This window comes from Lithobates pipiens, unplaced genomic scaffold (assembly GCF_037356315.1).
Source record: "Lithobates pipiens isolate NorthernLeopardFrog02 unplaced genomic scaffold, aLitPip1_a1.2 Scaffold_13, whole genome shotgun sequence".
NCBI lineage: Eukaryota > Metazoa > Chordata > Amphibia > Anura > Ranidae > Lithobates > Lithobates pipiens.
In genome coordinates this window covers 536,784,004-536,806,538 of record NW_027507718.1, presented here as the reverse complement: position 1 = coordinate 536,806,538, position 22,535 = coordinate 536,784,004, and the positions used below count along the sequence as shown (strand labels likewise).

The following is a 22,535-nucleotide window of genomic DNA, read 5'->3' as shown; positions in this document are numbered from 1 at the left end:
ATGAGAGTCTCCAAGTACGGAGGGTTGGGGAAGGAAGTTCAGGTCCTCTTAAGAGCCTCATCACCAACACCAGATAATATGAGATATGAGTCAACAGTAATATGAGTCAACCATATATATGACCCAGAGTTTGAGGTCACACCAGTAATATGAGGTCACCTGTAGTTGAGGTCATACCTGCTAATATGAGGTCAACACCAGATAATATGAGGTCCACACCAATGTAATATGAGGTCACACCATATTATATGAGGTCACACCAGATAATATGAGGTCACACCAGAAATATGAGGTCCACACCAGTATATGAGGTCACACGACATGGACAATATGAGGTCTCACCAATTAATATGAGGTCACACCTGATAATATGAGGTCACACCATTAAATATGAGGTCACACCCCGTAATATGAGGTCACACCACGTAATATGAGGTCACACCAGATAATATGAGGTCACACCAGATAATATGAGGTCACACCAGATAATATGAGGTCACACCAGATAATATGAGGTCACCCATGTATCAATGAGGTCACACCATATAATATGAGGTCACACCATATAATATGAGGTCACACCATATAATATGAGGTCACACCAGATAATATGAGGTCACACCATCTAATATGAGGTCACACCACGTAATATGAGGTCACACCAGATAATATGAGGTCACACCAGATAATATGAGGTCACACCAGATAATATGAGGTCACACCAGATAATATGAGGTCACACCAGATAATATGAGGTCACACCAGATAATATGAGGTCACACCATATAATATGAGGTCACACCAGTATAATATGAGGTCACACCAGATAATATGAGGTCACACCAGATAATATGAGGTCACACCAGATAATATGAGGTCACACCAGTAATATGAGGTCACACCATATAATATGAGGTCACACCAGATAATATGAGGTCACACCAGATAATATGAGGTCACACCAGATAATATGAGGTCACACCAGATAATATGAGGTCACACCATATAATATGAGGTCACACCAGATAATATGAGGTCACACCATATAATATGAGGTCACACCATATAATATGAGGTCACACCAGATAATATGAGGTCACACCATATAATATGAGGTCACACCAGATAATATGAGGTCACACCAGATAATATGAGGTCACACCAGATAATATGAGGTCACACCAGATAATATGAGGTCACACCACATAATATGAGGTCACACCAGATAATATGAGGTCACACCAGATAATATGAGGTCACACCAGATAATATGAGGTCACACCAGATAATATGAGGTCACACCATATAATATGAGGTCACACCATATAATATGAGGTCACACCAGATAATATGAGGTCCACACAATATAATATGAGGTCACACCATATAATATGAGGTCACACCACGTAATATGAGGTCACACCACGTAATATGAGGTCACACCATATAATATGAGGTCACACCATATAATATGAGGTCACACCATATAATATGAGGTCACACCACGTAATATGAGGTCACACCAGATAATATGAGGTCACACCACGTAATATGAGGTCACACCATATAATATGAGGTCACACCACGTAATATGAGGTCACACCACGTAATATGAGGTCACACCATATAATATGAGGTCACACCATATAATATGAGGTCACACCATATAATATGAGGTCACACCATATAATATGAGGTCACACCACGTAATATGAGGTCACACCAGATAATATGATGTCACACCATATAATATGAGGTCACACCATATAATATGAGGTCACACCAGATAATATGAGGTCACAACCATATAATATGAGGTCACACCAGATAATATGAGGTCACACCAGATAATATGAGGTCACACCATATAATATGAGGTCACACCACATAATATGAGGTCACACCACGTAATATGAGGTCACACCACGTAATATGAGGTCACACCAGATAATATGAGGTCACACCATATAATATGAGGTCACACCATATAATATGAGGTCACACCAGATAATATGAGGTCACACCATATAATATGAGGTCACACCATATAATATGAGGTCACACCATATAATATGAGGTCACACCACGTAATATGAGGTCACACCATATAATATGAGGTCTCACCAGATAATATGAGGTCACACCAGATAATATGAGGTCACACCATATAATATGAGGTCACACCATATAATATGAGGTCACACCAGATAATATGAGGTCACACCATATAATATGAGGTCACACCACGTAATATGAGGTCACACCATATAATATGAGGTCACACCATATAATATGAGGTCACACCATATAATATGAGGTCACACCACGTAATATGAGGTCACACCACGTAATATGAGGTCACACCAGATAATATGAGGTCACACCACGTAATATGAGGTCACACCAGATAATATTAGGTCACACCATATAATATGAGGTCACACCAGATAATATGAGGTCACACCAGATAATATGAGGTCACACCATATAATATGAGGTCACACCACATAATATGAGGTCACACCACGTAATATGAGGTCACACCACGTAATATGAGGTCACACCAGATAATATGAGGTCACACCACGTAATATGAGGTCACACCATATAATATGAGGTCACACCACCTAATATGAGGTCACACCAGATAATATGAGGTCACACCACGTAATATGAGGTCACACCATATAATATGAGGTCACACCATATAATATGAGGTCACTCCAGATAATATGAGGTCACACCAGATAATATGAGGTCACACCATATAATATGAGGTCACACCATGTAATATGAGGTCACACCAGATAATATGAGGTCACACCAGATAATATGAGGTCACACCATATAATATGAGGTCACACCATTATAATATGAGGTCACACCAGATAATATGAGGTCACACCATATAATATGAGGTACACACCATATAATATGAGGTCACACCACGTAATATGAAGGTCACACCACGTAATATGAGGTCACACCACGTAATATGAGGTCACACCATGTAATATGAGGTCACACCAGATAATATGAGGTCACACCATATAATATGAGGTCACACCACGTAATATGAGGTCACACCACGTAATATGAGGTCACACCAGATAATATGAGGTCACACCAGATAATATGAGGTCACACCACGTAATATGAGGTCACACCACGTAATATGAGGTCACACCATATAATATGAGGTCACACCATATAATATGAGGTCACACCAGATAATATGAGGTCACACCATATAATATGAGGTCACACCACGTAATATGAGGTCACACCAGATAATATGAGGTCACACCAGATAATATGAGGTCACACCAGATAATATGAGGTCACACCACGTAATATGAGGTCACACCATATAATATGAGGTCACACCATATAATATGAGGTCACACCAGATAATATGAGGTCACACCATATAATATGAGGTCACACCACGTAATATGAGGTCACACCACGTAATATGAGGTCACACCAGATAATATGAGGTCACACCAGATAATATGAGGTCACACCAGATAATATGAGGTCACACCATATAATATGAGGTCACACCATATAATATGAGGTCACACCATATATATGAGGTCACACCAGATAATATGAGGTCACACCATATAATATGAGGTCACACCATATAATATGAGGTCACAACCAGATAATATGAGGTCACACCACGTAATATGAGGTCACACCACGTAATATGAGGTCACACCATATAATATGAGGTCACACCAGATAATATGAGGTCACACCATATAATATGAGGTCACACCACGTAATATGAGGTCAACACCACGTAATATGAGGTCACACAGATAATATGAGGTCACACCAGATAATATGAGGTCACACCACGTAATATGAGGTCACACCACGTAATATGAGGTCACACCATATAATATGAGGTCACACCACGTAATATGGAGGTCACACCACGTAATATGAGGTCACACCACGTAATATGAGGTCACACCAGATAATATGAGGTCACACCAGATAATATGAGGTCACACCATATAATATGAGGTCACACCATATAATATGAGGTCACACCATATAATATGAGGTCACACCATATAATATGAGGTCACACCATATAATATGAGGTCACACCACGTAATATGAGGTCACACCACGTAATATGAGGTCACACCATATAATATGAGGTCACACCATATAATATGAGGTCACACCAGATAATATGAGGTCACACCAGATAATATGAGGTCACACCAGATAATATGAGGTCACACCATATAATATGAGGTCACACCAGATAATATGAGGTCACACCAGATAATATGAGGTCACACCATATAATATGAGGTCACACCACGTAATATGAGGTCACACCACGTAATATGAGGTCACACCATATAATATGAGGTCACACCATATAATATGAGGTCACACCACGTAATATGAGGTCACACCACGTAATATGAGGTCACACCATATAATATGAGGTCACACCATATAATATGAGGTCACACCATATAATATGAGGTCACACCACGTAATATGAGGTCACACCACGTAATATGAGGTCACACCAGATAATATGAGGTCACACCACGTAATATGAGGTCACACCAGATAATATGAGGTCACACCATATAATATGAGGTCACACCAGATAATATGAGGTCACACCAGATAATATGAGGTCACACCATATAATATGAGGTCACACCACATAATATGAGGTCACACCACGTAATATGAGGTCACACCACGTAATATGAGGTCACACCACGTAATATGAGGTCACACCAGATAATATGAGGTCACACCACGTAATATGAGGTCACACCATATAATATGAGGTCACACCACGTAATATGAGGTCACACCAGATAATAGAGGTCACACCACGTAATATGAGGTCACACCATATAATATGAGGTCACACCATATAATATGAGGTCACACCAGATATATGAGGTCACACCAGATAATATGAGGTCACACCAGATAATATGAGGTCACACCATGTAATATGAGGTCACACCACGTAATATGAGGTCACACCACGTAATATGAGGTCACACCAGATAATATGAGGTCACACCAGATAATATGAGGTCACACCAGATAATATGAGTCACACCATATAATATGAGGTCACACCATATAATATGAGGTCACACCAGATAATATGAGGTCACACCATATAATATGAGGTCACACCATATAATATGAGGTCACACCACGTAATATGAGGTCACACCACGTAATATGAGGTCACACCACGTAATATGAGGTCACACCATATAATATGAGGTCACACCAGATAATATGAGGTCACACCATATAATATGAGGTCACACCACGTAATATGAGGTCACACCACGTAATGAGGTCACACCCAGATAATATGAGGTCACACCAGATAAATATGAGGTCACACCACGTAATATGAGGTCACACCACGTAATATGAGGTCACACCATATAATATGAGGTCACACCATATAATATGAGGTCACACCACGTAATATGAGGTCACACCACGTAATATGAGGTCACACCACGTAATATGAGGTCACACCAGATAATATGAGGTCACACCACGTAATATGAGGTCACACCATATAATATGAGGTCACACCACGTAATATGAGGTCACACCATATAATATGAGGTCACACCATATAATATGAGGTCACACCAGATAATATGAGGTCACACCATATAATATGAGGTCACACCACGTAATATGAGGTCACACCACGTAATATGAGGTCACAACCAGATAATATGAGGTCACACCACGTAATATGAGGTCACACCATATAATATGAGGTCACACCATATAATATGAGGTCACCACCAGATAATATGAGGTCACACCAGATAATATGAGGTCACACCATATAATATGAGGTCACACCATATAATATGAGGTCACACCATATAATATGAGGTCACACCACGTAATATGAGGTCACACCACGTAATATGAGGTCACACCAGATAATATGAGGTCACACCAGATAATATGAGGTCACACCATATAATATGAGGTCACACCATATAATATGAGGTCACACCACGTAATATGAGGTCCACACACGTAATATGAGGTCACACCAGATAATATGAGGTCACACCACGTAATATGAGGTCACACCATATAATATGAGGTCACACCATATAATATGAGGTCACACCAGATAATATGAGGTCACACCATATAATATGAGGTCACACCATATAATATGAGGTCAAACCACGTAATATGAGGTCACACCACGTAATATGAGGTCACACCACGTAATATGAGGTCACACCAGATAATATGAGGTCACACCAGATAATATGAGGTCACACCATATAATATGAGGTCACACCAGATAATATGAGGTCACACCAGATAATATGAGGTCACACCAGATAATATGAGGTCACACCATATAATATGAGGTCACACCACGTAATATGAGGTCACACCACATAATAAGGTCACACCAGATAATATGAGGTCACACCAGATAATATGAGGTCACACCATATAATATGAGGTCACACCATGTAATATGATGTCACACCATGTAATATGAGGTCACACCATATAATATGAGGTCACACATGTAATATGAGGTCACACCACATAATATGAGGTCACACCACGTAATATGAGGTCACACCACGTAATATGAGGTCACACCACGTAATATGAGGTCACACCATATAATATGAGGTCACACCACGTAATATGAGGTCACACCACGTAATATGAGGTCACACCATATAATATGAGGTCACACCATATAAAATGAGGTCACACCATATAATATGAGGTCACACCACATAATAAGGTCACACATATAATATGAAGTCACACCAGATAATATGAAGTCACACCATATAATATGAGGTCACACCACATAATAAGGTCACACCAGATAATATGAAGTCACACCAGATAATATGAAGGTCACACCATATAATATGAGGTCACACCAGATAATATGAGGTCACACCACATAATAAGGTCACACCAGATAATATGAGGTCACACCAGATAATATGAGGTCACACCAGATAATATGAGGTCACACCACGTAATATGAGGTCACACCAGATAATATGAGGTCACACCAGATAATATGAGGTCACACCAGATAATATGAGGTCACACCAGCTAATATGAGGTCACACCATATAATATGAGGTCACACCATTATATGAGGTCACACCAGATAATATGAGGTCACACCAGATAATATGAGGTCACACCAATATAAGGTCACACCAGATAATATGAGGTCACACCAGATAATATGAGGTCACCACCACATAATAAGGTCACACCAGATAATATGAAGTCACACCATATAATATGAAGTCACACCATATAATATGAGGTCACACCATGTAATATGAGGTCACACCATATAATATGAGGTCACACCATATAATATGAGGTCACACCATATAATATGAGGTCACACCACGTAATATGAGGTCACACCACGTAATATGAGGTCACACCACGTAATATGAGGTCACACCACGTAATATGAGGTCACACCATGTAATATGAGGTCACACCATATAATATGAGGTCACACCATGTAATATGAGGTCACACCATGTAATATGAGGTCACACCATATAATATGAGGTCACACCATGTAATATGAGGTCACACCATGTAATATGAGGTCACACCAGATAATATGAGGTCACACCACATAATATGAGGTCACACCACAGGAGTTTCTATTTGTATGCAACCAGGCCAGCCCACAGAGTGGCCCCGAACCTCCTCTTCTGGGGTCCCTCGGCGGCTGTCTCGGCTTCCTCCCGCAGGTACTTCTCACGTTCATACGAGCTCCCTCACATGGTGAGAAGCACCTGCAGGCGCACTCCTGTAATACACCCGGCGGCTATAGCTGCTCGCTGTATCACATGGCCCTGCCCCCCGGCGCGCTGCGTCATTGGATGCCAATGGCTGCGCTACTTTCAATCCATCATCTCCAGCCAATCAGCGGCCAGGCTGAGTGGTGAAGAGGACGGCGGGGGCGAGCGCAGGATTTTCAAGGGGTCAGGTAAGTAAAATGGGAGGCTGGGGGCGCCGGCAGTGTGAGATGTTTTTTCACCTTAATGCATAGAAAACATTTACCACAGGACCCCTTTAATCACCCAACCAGACCATAGTTCCATGCCCACCAGAAGAGACAGCACCCCCTGTGGCCAGGCTGAACATCACACAGTCCAGTCAGACTGATACCGAGATCCAAATTTAGACAATTGTACCCAAACCAAACTGCAGTTCAGTAACCTTAACTTCCCAAACACATGGCGTGTGCTCTTCAGGAGCCACCGCTACATATATAGAATATCTCCCCTCCCCCACCCGGTAATAAATAAATATATATATATATATAGTTCGGGGTGGGGGAGGGGAGATATTCTATATATGTCCTGTACAGTAATGACGATCCCCTCCCCCTCTATAAAGCGAGGACTTTTCTCTCCATCTCTCTATAGATCAGATATGAAGGAATAAGATCTCCTGCAGGTTTAATTCTCCTTTAAAGGGGCGTGTCCTATTCCTGTATACGTTTGTTGGTAGATGTCCCTCATCCCATCTCACCATGTTGGGAGGTGTGATCACCGACACGTGATGGGGGACACGTGACATGTGACGGGGGACATGTGATGGGGGACACGTGACATGTGATGGGGGACACATTATGGGGGACACGTGACATGTGATGGGGGACACATTATGGGGGACACGTGACATGTGATGGGGGACACATTATGGGGGACACGTGACATGTGATGGGGGGACATGTCATGGGGGACACGTGATATGTGATGGGGACACGTGACATGTGATGGGGACACGTGATGGGGGAACACGTTATGGGGACATTTGATGGGGGACATGTGACATGTGATGGTGACATTGTCCTCCTCTCTCTCTCTGACAGACATATATCGGAGACATCCTGATTGCTTTAATCCTCTGAGAGATCTTCCCATCTATGGAGCCGAGGTAATCCTCTTCATTCTCTGATTGTCTGTGATTGTGTGAAGACAAATTCATCTCTGAAATCCCCTCCCCCCCCCCGATATTCACTATAGAGATCTCCTCCCCCTCCCCCCCAATATTCACTATAGAGATCTCCTCCCCCTCCCCCCCAAATATTCACTATAGAGATCTCCTCCCCCTCCCCCCCAATATTCACTATAGAGATCTCCTCCCCCTCCCCCCCAATATTCACTATAGAGATCTCCTCCCCCTTCCCCCCCCCATATTCACTATAGAGATCTCCTCCCCCTTCCCCCCCCATATTCACTATAGAGATCTCCTTCCCCCCCCCCATATTCACTATAGAGATCTCCCCCCCCCCATATTCACTATAGAGATCTCCTTCCCCCCCCCCCCATATTCACTATAGAGATCTCCTTTCCCCCTTCCCCCCCATATTCACTATAGAGATCCCCCCCCCCATATTCACTATAGAGATCTCCCTCCCCCCCCATATTCACTATAGAGATCTCCTTTCCCCCTTCCCCCCCCATATTCACTATAGAGATCTCCTTTCCCCCCCCCCATATTCACTATAGAGATCTCCTCCCCCCCCCCCATATTCACTATAGAGATCTCCTTTCCCCCCCATATTCACTATAGAGATCTCCTTTCCCCCCCCCATATTCACTATAGAGATCTCCTTTCCCCCCCCCATATTCACTATAGAGATCTCCTCCCCCCCCATATTCACTATAGAGATCTCCTTTCCCCCTTCCCCCCCCATATTCACTATAGAGATCTCCTTTCCCCCCCCCATATCACTATAGAGATCTCCTCCCCCCCCCCCATATTCACTATAGAGATCTCCTTTCCCCCCCCCATATTCACTATAGAGATCTCCTCCCCCCCCCCATATTCACTATAGAGATCTCCTTTCCCCCTTCCCCCCCATATTCACTATGCAGATCCCCCTCCCCCAGTGATCAAAACTTTGTGTCTCCTGGTTCCCCCACATGGCCATTTAGTTCTCAATGAACCATCCAGCTTCTCCAGGATCTTCCTCCTTCCTCTCAGACTCAGATTAAGTTTCTTGTTGTCACCATCTCTGTGAATTGAGGGTCTCATCTGGTGGCCTTTGCCCCGCAGAGAGCCCGTCCTGGTGGCCTTTCCCAATGGTGAGCCCGTCCTGGTGGCCTTTCCCAATGGTGAGCCCGTCCTGGTGGCCTTTCCCAATGGTGAGCCCGTCCTGGTGGCCTTTCCCAATGGGGAGCCCGTCCTGGTGGCCTTTGCCCCGCAGAGAGCCCGTCCTGGTGGCCTTTGCCCACGCAGAGAGCCCGTCCTGGTGGCCTTTTCCTATGGTGAGCCCATTGTTGAGGGGCGGAACCTTCTTACTTCCTGAGGTACTTTCCTCCTCTCCCCTCATCCTCAGGAGATTTCTCTCCCCCCCCCCCCCATAGCCAGGATGTGTGTCCCTCCCCCGGACATGACTTCCATCTGGAACTCCGCCTATCTCTGTTACTAATGATGGTCCTCCTAAGAATGAAGCAGATTCTTCTCCCACCATCTCCAGGACTGAGGGAAGTCCCCATGGAGGCGGCGGGGTTCCTCTTCTTTCTGGGCTCCCCCTCATCAGACTCAGGGTCTCCTCATGGATGTCCAGGGTCTCCTCATGGATGTCCAGGGTCTCCTCATGGATGTTGGGGGGTCTCCTGTCCTGGATCTCCTCATGGATATCTGGGGTCTTGTTTCCTCATGGATATCCAAGGCTCTCCTCATGGATGTTTGGGGTCTCCCGTCCGTGATCTTCTCATGGATGTCCAGGGTCTTGTCTCCTCATGGATGGCCGGGTCTCCTGTCTGGGTCTCCTCATGGATGGCCAGGGGGGTCTCCTCTTGGATAACAGGGTCTCCTGTCCTTGATCTCCTCATGGATGTCCGGGGGGGTCTCGTCTCCTCATGGATGGCCGGGGGGGGTCTCCTCTTGGATAACAGGGTCTCCTGTCCTTGATCTCCTCATGGATGTCCGGGGGGGTCTCGTCTCCTCATGGATGGCCGGGGGAGTCTCCTCTTGGATATCAGGGTCTCCTGTCCTTGATCTCCTCATGGATGTCCGGGGGGGTCTCGTCTCCTCGTGGATGTCTGGGGGCGGTCTCGTCTCCTCGTGGATGTCTGGGGGCGGTCTCGTCTCCTCGTGGATGTCTGGGGGCGGTCTCGTCTCCTCGTGGATGTCCAAGGGTCTCGTCTCCTCATGGATGTCTGGGGGCGGTCTCGTCTCCTCGTGGATGTCTGGGGGCGGTCTCGTCTCCTCGTGGATGTCTGGGGGCGGTCTCGTCTCCTCGTGGATGTCTGGGGGCGGTCTCGTCTCCTCGTGGATGTCTGGGGGCGGTCTCGTCTCCTCGTGGATGTCTGGGGGCGGTCTCGTCTCCTCGTGGATGTCTGGGGGCGGTCTCGTCTCCTCGTGGATGTCTGGGGGCGGTCTCGTCTCCTCGTGGATGTCTGGGGGCGGTCTCGTCTCCTTGTGGATGTCTGGGGGCGGTCTCGTCTCCTTGTGGATGTCTGGGGGCGGTCTCGTCTCCTTGTGGATGTCTGGGGGCGGTCTCGTCTCCTCATTGATGTCCAAGGGTCTCATCTCCTCATGGATGTCCAAGGGTCTCGTCTCCTCGTGGATGTCTGGGGGCGGTCTCGTCTCCTCGTGGATGTGTGGGGGCGGTCTCATCTCCTCGTGGATGTCTGGGGGCGGTCTCGTCTCCTCGTGGATGTCTGGGGGCGGTCTCGTCTCCTCATGGATGTCCAAGGGTCTCATCTCCTCATGGATGTCCAAGGGTCTCATCTCCTCATGGATGTCCAAGGGTCTCGTCTCCTCGTGGATGTCTGGGGGCGGTCTCGTCTCCTCGTGGATGTCTGGGGGCGGTCTCGTCTCCTCGTGGATGTCTGGGGGCGGTCTCGTCTCCTCGTGGATGTCTGGGGGCGGTCTCGTCTCCTCGTGGATGTCTGGGGGCGGTCTCGTCTCCTCATGGATGTCCAAGGGTCTCATCTCCTCATGGATGTCCAAGGGTCTCATCTCCTCATGGATGTCCAAGGGTCTCGTCTCCTCGTGGATGTCTGGGGGTGGTCTCGTCTCCTCGTGGATGTCTGGGGGCGGTCTCGTCTCCTCGTGGATGTCCGAGGGTCTTCTGTCCGGATCTCCTCATGGATGTCCGGGGGCGGTCTCGTCTCCTCGTGGATGTCTGGGGGCGGTCTCGTCTCCTCATGGATGTCCAAGGGTCTCGTCTCCTCATGGATGTCCAAGGGTCTCATCTCCTCATGGATGTCCAAGGGTCTCATCTCCTCATGGATGTCCAAGGGTCTCGTCTCCTCGTGGATGTCTGGGGGCGGTCTCGTCTCCTCGTGGATGTCTGGGGGTGGTCTCGTCTCCTCGTGGATGTCTGGGGGCGGTCTCGTCTCCTCGTGGATGTCTGGGGGCGGTCTCGTCTCCTCGTGGATGTCTGGGGGCGGTCTCGTCTCCTCGTGGATGTCTGGGGGCGGTCTCGTCTCCTCGTGGATGTCTGGGGGCGGTCTCGTCTCCTCGTGGATGTCTGGGGGCGGTCTCGTCTCCTCGTGGATGTCCAAGGGTCTCGTCTCCTCGTGGATGTCTGGGGGCGGTCTCGTCTCCTCGTGGATGTCTGGGGGCGGTCTCGTCTCCTCGTGGATGTCTGGGGGCGGTCTCGTCTCCTTGTGGATGTCTGGGGGCGGTCTCGTCTCCTTGTGGATGTCTGGGGGCGGTCTCGTCTCCTCATTGATGTCCAAGGGTCTCATCTCCTCATGGATGTCCAAGGGTCTCGTCTCCTCGTGGATGTCTGGGGGCGGTCTCGTCTCCTCGTGGATGTGTGGGGGCGGTCTCATCTCCTCGTGGATGTCTGGGGGCGGTCTCGTCTCCTCGTGGATGTCTGGGGGCGGTCTCGTCTCCTCATGGATGTCCAAGGGTCTCATCTCCTCATGGATGTCCAAGGGTCTCATCTCCTCATGGATGTCCAAGGGTCTCGTCTCCTCGTGGATGTCTGGGGGCGGTCTCGTCTCCTCGTGGATGTCTGGGGGCGGTCTCGTCTCCTCGTGGATGTCTGGGGGCGGTCTCGTCTCCTCGTGGATGTCTGGGGGCGGTCTCGTCTCCTCATGGATGTCCAAGGGTCTCATCTCCTCATGGATGTCCAAGGGTCTCATCTCCTCATGGATGTCCAAGGGTCTCGTCTCCTCGTGGATGTCTGGGGGTGGTCTCGTCTCCTCGTGGATGTCTGGGGGCGGTCTCGTCTCCTCGTGGATGTCCGAGGGTCTTCTGTCCGGATCTCCTCATGGATGTCCGGGGGCGGTCTCGTCTCCTCGTGGATGTCTGGGGGCGGTCTCGTCTCCTCATGGATGTCCAAGGGTCTCGTCTCCTCATGGATGTCCAAGGGTCTCATCTCCTCATGGATGTCCAAGGGTCTCATCTCCTCATGGATGTCCAAGGGTCTCGTCTCCTCGTGGATGTCTGGGGGCGGTCTCGTCTCCTCGTGGATGTCTGGGGGTGGTCTCGTCTCCTCGTGGATGTCCGGGGGGGTCTCGTCTCCTCGTGGATGTCTGAGGGTCTTCTGTCCGGATCTCCTCATGGATGTCCGGGGGCGGTCTCGTCTCCTCGTGGATGTCCGGGGGCGGTCTCATCTCCTCATGGATGTCCAAGGGTCTCATCTCCTCATGGATGTCCAAGGGTCTCGTCTCCTCGTGGATGTCTGGGGGCGGTCTCGTCTCCTCGTGGATGTCCGGGGGCGGTCTCATCTCCTCGTGGATGTCCGGGGGCGGTCTCATCTCCTCGTGGATGTCTGGGGGTGGTCTCGTCTCCTCGTGGATGTCCGAGGGTCTTCTGTCCGGATCTCCTCATGAATGTCCGGGGGGGTCTCGTCTCCTTGTGGATGTCTGGGGGCGGTCTCGTCTCCTCGTGGATGTCTGGGGGCGGTCTCGTCTCCTCGTGGATGTCTGGGGGTGGTCTCGTCTCCTCGTGGATGTCTGAGGGCGGTCTCGTCTCCTCGTGGATGTCTGGGGGCGGTCTCGTCTCCTCGTGGATGTCCGAGGGTCTTCTGTCCGGATCTCCTCATGGATGTCCGGGGGCGGTCTCGTCTCCTCGTGGATGTCTGGGGGCGGTCTCGTCTCCTCGTGGATGTCTGGGGGTGGTCTCGTCTCCTCATGGATATCTGGGGGCGGTCTCGTCTCCTCGTGGATGTCCGAGGGTCTTCTGTCCGGATCTCCTCATGGATGTCCGGGGGGGTCTCGTCTCCTTGTGGATGTCTGGGGGCGGTCTCGTCTCCTCGTGGATGTCTGGGGGCGGTCTGGTCTCCTCGTGGATGTCTGGGGGCGGTCTGGTCTCCTCGTGGATGTCTGGGGGCGGTCTCGTCTCCTCGTGGATGTCTGGGGGCGGTCTCGTCTCCTCGTGGATGTCTGGGGGCGGTCTCGTCTCCTCGTGGATGTCTGGGGGCGGTCTCGTCTCCTCATGGATGTCCAAGGGTCTTGTCTCCTCGTGGATGTCTGGGGGCGGTCTCGTCTCCTCGTGGATGTCCGGGGGCGGTCTCGTCTCCTCGTGGATGTCTGGGGGCGGTCTGGTCTCCTCGTGGATGTCTGGGGGCGGTCTGGTCTCCTCGTGGATGTCTGGGGGCGGTCTCGTCTCCTTATGGATGTCCAAGGGTCTTGTCTCCTCGTGGATGTCTGGGGGCGGTCTCGTCTCCTCGTGGATGTCCGGGGGCGGTCTCGTCTCCTCGTGGATGTCTGGGGGCGGTCTGGTCTCCTCGTGGATGTCTGGGGGCGGTCTGGTCTCCTCGTGGATGTCTGGGGGCGGTCTCGTCTCCTCGTGGATGTCCGGGGGCGGTCTGGTCTCCTCGTGGATGTCTGGGGGCGGTCTGGTCTCCTCGTGGATGTCTGGGGGCGGTCTGGTCTCCTCGTGGATGTCTGGGGGCGGTCTGGTCTCCTCGTGGATGTCTGGGGGCGGTCTGGTCTCCTCGTGGATGTCTGGGGGCGGTCTCGTCTCCTCGTGGATGTCCGGGGGCGGTCTGGTCTCCTCGTGGATGTCTGGGGGCGGTCTGGTCTCCTCGTGGATGTCTGGGGGCGGTCTGGTCTCCTCGTGGATGTCTGGGGGCGGTCTGGTCTCCTCGTGGATGTCTGGGGGCGGTCTGGTCTCCTCGTGGATGTCTGGGGGCGGTCTGGTCTCCTCGTGGATGTCTGGGGGCGGTCTCGTCTCCTCGTGGATGTCCGAGGGTCTTCTGTCCGGATCTCCTCATGGATGGGATTGAATTGATTGCATTGCCCTCAGGTGGCAATCGGACACATAATTATGGGTGTGCCGCATCCTATATAGATTATAAATGCTGATTATGGGAATAATGGACTTTGTCGGCACATAGATAAAAAATACAAATTTGAATGATTCACATGGAACACATACATGTACAACACACGTTATCTATAGTAAAGCAATATGGGACACGGTGTATTCCCAGAGGTAACATTAGGAAATGACTTCCTGTGGGGCAATATTGAAGAAATTGCCAAACATCAGCCCTTCTCATTGCTGAAGTCAGACGTGTGCCAATGGTTGATGACGCCTCTAATCTTACTGAACAACAACAAGCCCTGAAGCCATTACATTGCAGACAAGGAGGAGGGTGGAAACGTGGCTCTCGTGACTCACAATACCAAAGTATGTATTAGGACATCTTAACCCCTTGTCTACCGGGCCCTTAAACCCTCCCCCCTGCCCAGACTAATTTTCAGCTTTCGGGGCTCTCACACTTGGAATGACAATTACTCAGTCATGTAACACTGTACCCACATTAATTTTTTTTTTGTCCCTTTTTTCATACAAATAGAACTTTCTTTTGGTGGTATTTGATCACCTCTGAGGTTTTTTATTTTGTGCGCTATAAATGAAAAAAGACCAAAAATTTTGAAAAAACACATCAAAAAGGGGTAATTTTGGGGGATATTTGTACTTTACTGGCTTGTTCAGGTCGCAAGAAATGAGATCGGCCACCAGTACATCAGATGTGATCAATTTTGTGCGATTCGCACCACAGCTTGTAGACTCTCTAACTTTCACAAAGACCAAATAATATCCACTAATTTGGGTTATTTTTACCAAAGATATGTAGCCGTATAAATTGTGGCCAAAACTTATGAAGAAAAATTAATAATTTGCAAATTTATCACAGATACTAAGAAAAATTAGTTTTTTTTGAAAGTAGACATTCCAAGGTGTTTAGTAAGAGGCACGGGGGAGGTTTTTGATGTCGTTTTTTCCCACAATTCTTTGCAAAATTAAATCCCCCCCCCCCCACAAAATTTTAATTGTAATAGGTTATTTCTCTCACATGGCATGTGTATACCACAGATGACGCCCCAAAATACATTCTGCTACTCCTCCTAAGTATGGCGATACCAGATGTGTGGGACTTCTTCACAGCCTGGCCACATAGAGGCCCAACATGCAGGGAGCGCCTTCAGCTGTTCTAGGAGCATAAATGACACATCTTTTTTTCTCAACCACCTATTACACTTTTGAAGGCCCTGGAGCACCAGGACATTTGAAAATGCCACAAAGTGACCCCATTTTGGAACGCTGACACCCCAACATATATTCTATGAAGCATAATGAGTCTTTTAATTTGTTAATTTTTTTTTTTCCAGATGTTTTTGGAAAATGTGTGGGGAAAAAAATGAAAACGCATCCTTTTTTTTTTTTTACACAAAGTTGTCCATTTATAAGATTATTTCCAACACATATCATGTACATAGCAAACATTACACCCCAAAATACATTCTGCTCCTCCTCCTGAGTATGGCGATACCACATGTGTGAGACTCTTGCACAGCCTGGCCACATACAATGAACACCGTCAGGTGTTCTAGGGACACATAGCATGCACATACCAAGAATTACACCCCAAAAACCATTCTGCCCGGCAAAGGGTAAAAAAAAAGATTACCTGTGGTTTTAGTAGCGCGTTTGTCCACAGGAGGATATCACTAGTCCAGGCAGCAGGCAGGGACTTGGTCAGCAAAAGCAAACGCAATTGTCCAGGCAAAAGGCAGGGATACTGTCCATATACAGTCCAGGGTCAGTGCAGGCAGAGATTGTCAGCAGTGCCAAAATATTGGACCTGATAGTAGGCAGGAACATGGCCCATGTGGTGTGGTCAGTTCATGCGACAGGCAGAGGACTGATGGCATAGGTCCTACAGGCAGCAGGCAAAAGTAGGGCCTGGTTCGGGACAGAATGGGGATAGGGGTAGAGGCTTCTCCCACCCAAATCCCTTTGAAGCCTCCGAGTCTCCAGACCCTAATCTAGGAATAAGAAAACAAAAAAAAATAGTTTTCTTCATCCAGAAAAACAATTCTGGAGCCCCTCACACATGTGAGACCCCTGTGTTATGAATCCCACTAGTCCAGTGGCAGGGTACAAGATCAGTCCAAGAGGCAGGCAAAAAGGATGGTCAAACAGTCCAGGGTCAGTTCCAGATCAGGCAGAGGTAGGTACAGAATCGGTAGGCAGAAGCGTGGTCTAATAACAAGCCAGGGTCAGTTCCAGAGCAAGTAGAGGCATAAGGGGTGTGAAGGTAAATGGCAGGAAGTGACGGTTATGTTTCTCATACTTCAATAATAATTTAGTGAAGTTTGGTAACGGCGGAAACAGCCAACTATGCAGAGGCCTGGTTGGGAAGGACATAAAAGAATAAACAGTGGTGTCTCTTCTCACTCCTCCTCTGGTACACACCCGGCATTTTTTCTGCCATTTTTGGCCTGTTGGTCTTTGAGGGATTATATCGAGAAAGTGGCGTTCGGAGAGGTAGGGTTCGAGCATTTGGCCATTGAAGTTGACACCCCCCATGAACATATTGTATTGGTGGATACATGTTGGTTTCTGGATTGGGCCATTCCTCCTGGTGATCTCCCCACGAACGTATTGCGTAGACATCCCTTCTGTCCCTCCACTTCACAGCCAGAATTTCCTCATTCCGTGAACTCGCCGTCTCCCCTCTTCTTAGCTTCTTGTTGACGAGGCTTTGAGGAAAGCCCCTCCGGTTCTTCCTTACGGTGCCACATGCTGGAGTGTTCTTTCTGTGAAGGTTGTGGAACAGGGGTAAACTTGTGTAAAAATTGTCCACATAGAGATGGCAGCCTTTCTCCAGGAGAGGGTTTATGAGTTCCCAAACAACTTTCCCACTCGATCCGATGTATTCGGGGCAATTGGGGGGATGTAGCTAGGTGTCCTTCCCTTCGTATACCATGAAGGCATAGTTATACCCTGTGGCTTGGTCACACAATTTGTACAGCTTCACCCCATAGCGGGCCCTTTTGGAGGCAATAAATTGTTTAATGCCCAGCCTGCCATAAAATTTGATCAGGGACTCATCCACATGTGTGTGTTGGTCTGCGGTAAACAACTGGGGGAAGATATCAGAACAATAATATTATTAGCGGACAAATTTTATAAAGCTTGTCAAAATTTGGGTCATTTAAACTCCTCCCACTTTTAGGGCTCTCCACTCGTAGGGACGGGCATAATAGGACGTTGGGTTACATGCTATGAATTGTTGTGCACACAGGTTGGGCCACAATCGATGCTAGCATGTCCTCAGTAAAAATTAATAAATTTTGATATGTGGAGGCTCCTGGGGCCAGCCTCCAGGTGAAGGTGAGGAAGGCTGGGGCCCCCAGGGACCGGCTTGTGACAGAATAGATCTCAGATGGGGGCCCCTGGATTCTGTAATGTGTCGGAATAGATCTCAGTTGTGGGCCACTGGATCCTGTAATGTGTCAGAATAGATCTCAGTTGGGGGCCCCTGGATCCTGTAATGTGTCAGAATAGATCTCAGTTGGGGGGCCCCTGGCTCCTGTAATGTGGCAGAATAGATCTCAGTTGGGGGCCCCTGGATCCTGTAATGTGTCAGAATAGATCTCAGTTGGGGGCCCCTGGATCCTGTAATGTGTCAGAATAGATCTCAGTTGGGGGCCCCTGGCTCCTGTAATGTGTCAGAATAGATCTCAGTTGGGGGCCCCTGGCTCCTGTAATGTGGCAGAATAGATCTCAGATGGGGGCCCCTGGATCCTGTAATGTGACAGAATAGATCTCAGTTGGGGGCCCCTGGATCCTGTAATGTGTCAGAATAGATCTCAGTTGGGGGCCCCTGGCTCCTGTAATGTGGCAGAATAGATCTCAGTTGGGGGCCCCTGGCTCCTGTAATGTGGCAGAATAGATCTCAGTTGGGGGCCCCTGGCTCCTGTAATGTGGCAGAATAGATCTCAGTTGGGGGCCCCTGGATCCTGTAATGTGTCAGAATAGATCTCAGTTGGGGGCCCCTGGCTCCTGTAATGTGTCAGAATAGATCTCAGTTGGGGGCCCCTGGCTCCTGTAATGTGGCAGAATAGATCTCAGATGGGGGCCCCTGGCTCCTGTAATGTGTCAGAATAGATCTCAGATGGGGGCCCCTGGCTCCTGTAATGTGTCAGAATAGATCTCAGATGGGGGCCCCTGGCTCCTGTAATGTGGCAGAATAGATCTCAGATGGGGGGGCCCCTGGCTCCTGTAATGTGTCAGAATAGGACTTGGCTGGGAGCCCGGGGTCGGGGGAGGGTTGGTGATGTGTCCCTCCACATGTTCCGTCTCTTTCCTCTTCCTGACATCTGGAGATGAAATGTCCGGATTCTCTCGCCTTCCAGATGGCAGCGGTGTGACGTCTCCGGGGCCGGCGGGGCCCCCGGCTGCTTCTATTTCTGGAGGCAGATTGCTTGATGATGAATTTTGTGTATAAAGGTCGTTATTCCTTTATAGAGACAGCAAAATTCATCTGTATTGATGATCACAGCTCTGCAGGTGTGTGCTTTACCTGGAGATTACCTGAGACTCGGCAGGTCAGTGTCATGTACTGCGGTCTACCTGTCCTCAGGTGTGTGCTTTACCTGGAGATTACCTGAGTCTCGGCAGGTCAGTGTCATGGACTGCAGTCTACCTGTCCTCAGGTGTGTGCTTTACCTGGAGATTACCTGAGACTCGGCTGGTCAGTGTCAGGGACTGCAACCTACCTGTCCTCAGGTGTGTGCTTTACCTGGAGATTACCTGAGACTCGGCAGGTCAGTGTCATGGACCGCAGTCTACCTGTCCTCAGGTGTGTGCTTTACCTGGAGATTACCTGAGACTCGGCTGGTCAGTGTCATGTACTGCGGTCTACCTGTCCTCAGGTGTGTGCTTTACCTGGAGATTACCTGAGACTCGGCAGGTCAGTGTCATGTACTGCGGTCTACCTGTCCTCAGGTGTGTGCTTTACCTGGAGATTACCTGAGACTCGGCAGGTCAGTGTCATGGACTGCGGTCTACCTGTCCTCAGGTGTGTGCTTTACCTGGAGATTACCTGAGACTCGGCAGGTCAGTGTCATGTACTGCGGTCTACCTGTCCTCAGGTGTGTGCTTTACCTGGAGATTACCTGAGACTCGGCTGGTCAGTGTCATGTACTGCGGTCTACCTGTCCTCAGGTGTGTGCTTTACCTGGAGATTACCTGAGACTCGGCAGGTCAGTGTCATGTACTGCGGTCTACCTGTCCTCAGGTGTGTGCTTTACCTGGAGATTACCTGAGACTCGGCAGGTCAGTGTCATGGACTGCGGTCTACCTGTCCTCAGGTGTGTGCTTTACCTGGAGATTACCTGAGACTCGGCTGGTCAGTGTCATGTACTGCGGTCTACCTGTCCTCAGGTGTGTGCTTTACCTGGAGATTACCTGAGACTCGGCTGGTCAGTGTCATGTACTGCGGTCTACCTGTCCTCAGGTGTGTGCTTTACCTGGAGATTACCTGAGACTCGGCTGGTCAGTGTCATGTACTGCGGTCTACCTGTCCTCAGGTGTGTGCTTTACCTGGAGATTACCTGAGACTCGGCTGGTCAGTGTCATGTACTGCGGTCTACCTGTCCTCAGGTGTGTGCTTTACCTGGAGATTACCTGAGACTCGGCAGGTCAGTGTCATGTACTGCGGTCTACCTGTCCTCAGGTGTGTGCTTTACCTGGAGATTACCTGAGACTCGGCAGGTCAGTGTCATGTACTGCGGTCTACCTGTCCTCAGGTGTGTGCTTTACCTGGAGATTACCTGAGACTCGGCTGGTCAGTGTCATGGACTGCGGTCTACCTGTCCTCAGGTGTGTGCTTTACCTGGAGATTACCTGAGACTCGGCTGGTCAGTGTCATGGACTGCGGTCTACCTGTCCTCAGGTGTGTGCTTTACCTGGAGATTACCTGAGACTCGGCTGGTCAGTGTCATGGACTGCAACCTACCTGCCCTCGGGTGTGTGCTTTACCTGGAGATTACCCGAGTCTCAGCTGGTCAGTGTCATGGACCGCAGTCTACCTGTCCTCAGGTGTGTGCTTTACCTGAAGATTACCTGAGACTCGGCAGGTCAGTGTCATGTACTGCGGTCTACCTGTCCTCAGGTGTGTGCTTTACCTGGAGATTACCTGAGACTCGGCAGGTCAGTGTCATGGACTGCGGTCTACCTGTCCTCAGGTGTGTGCTTTACCTGGAGATTACCTGAGACTCGGCTGGTCATTGTCATGGACTGCGGTCTACCTGTCCTCAGGTGTGTGCTTTACCTGGAGATTACCTGAGACTCGGCAGGTCAGTGTCATGGACTGCGGTCTACCTGTCCTCAGGTGTGTGCTTTACCTGGAGATTACCTGAGACTCGGCTGGTCAGTGTCATGGACTGCAGTCTACCTGTCCTCAGGTGTGTGCTTTACCTGGAGATTACCTGAGACTCGGCAGGTCAGTGTCATGGACTGCGGTCTACCTGTCCTCAGGTGTGTGCTTTACCTGGAGATTACCTGAGACTCGGCTGGTCAGTGTCATGTACTGCGGTCTACCTGTCCTCAGGTGTGTGCTTTACCTGGAGAATACCTGAGACTTAGCTGGTCAGTGTCATGGACTGCGGTCTACCTGTCCTCAGGTGTGTGCTTTACCTGGAGATTACCTGAGACTCGGCTGGTCAGTGTCATGGACTGCGGTCTACCTGTCCTCAGGTGTGTGCTTTACCTGGAGATTACCTGAGACTCGGCTGGTCAGTGTCATGGACTGCAACCTACCTGCCCTCGGGTGTGTGCTTTACCTGGAGATTACCCGAGTCTCAGCTGGTCAGTGTCATGGACCGCAGTCTACCTGTCCTCAGGTGTGTGCTTTACCTGAAGATTACCTGAGACTCGGCAGGTCAGTGTCATGTACTGCGGTCTACCTGTCCTCAGGTGTGTGCTTTACCTGGAGATTACCTGAGACTCGGTTGGTCAGTGTCATGGACTGCAGTCTACCTATCCTCAGGTGTGTGCTTTACCTGGAGATTACCTGAGACTCGGCAGGTCAGTGTCATGGACTGCAGTCTACCTGTCCTCAGGTGTGTGCTTTACGTGGAGATTACCTGAGACTCGGCAGGTCAGTGTCATGGACTGCGGTCTACCTGTCCTCAGGTGTGTGCTTTACTTGGAGATTACCTGAGACTCGG

At 49.1% G+C, this 22,535-nt stretch overlaps 1 protein-coding gene across 1 annotated transcript in view; it reads left to right on the top strand.

Annotated features, from left to right (window-relative positions):
* Positions 1-22,535, top strand: part of LOC143975968 (myosin-IIIa-like) — a 192,336-nt gene that overhangs the window by 32,188 nt on the left and 137,613 nt on the right. Inside the window, exon 3 of the mRNA XM_077478497.1 lies at positions 8,963-9,027. Within this exon, the coding sequence (XP_077334623.1) occupies positions 8,963-9,027 (65 nt within the window). The remainder of the gene's footprint in view (positions 1-8,962; positions 9,028-22,535) is intronic.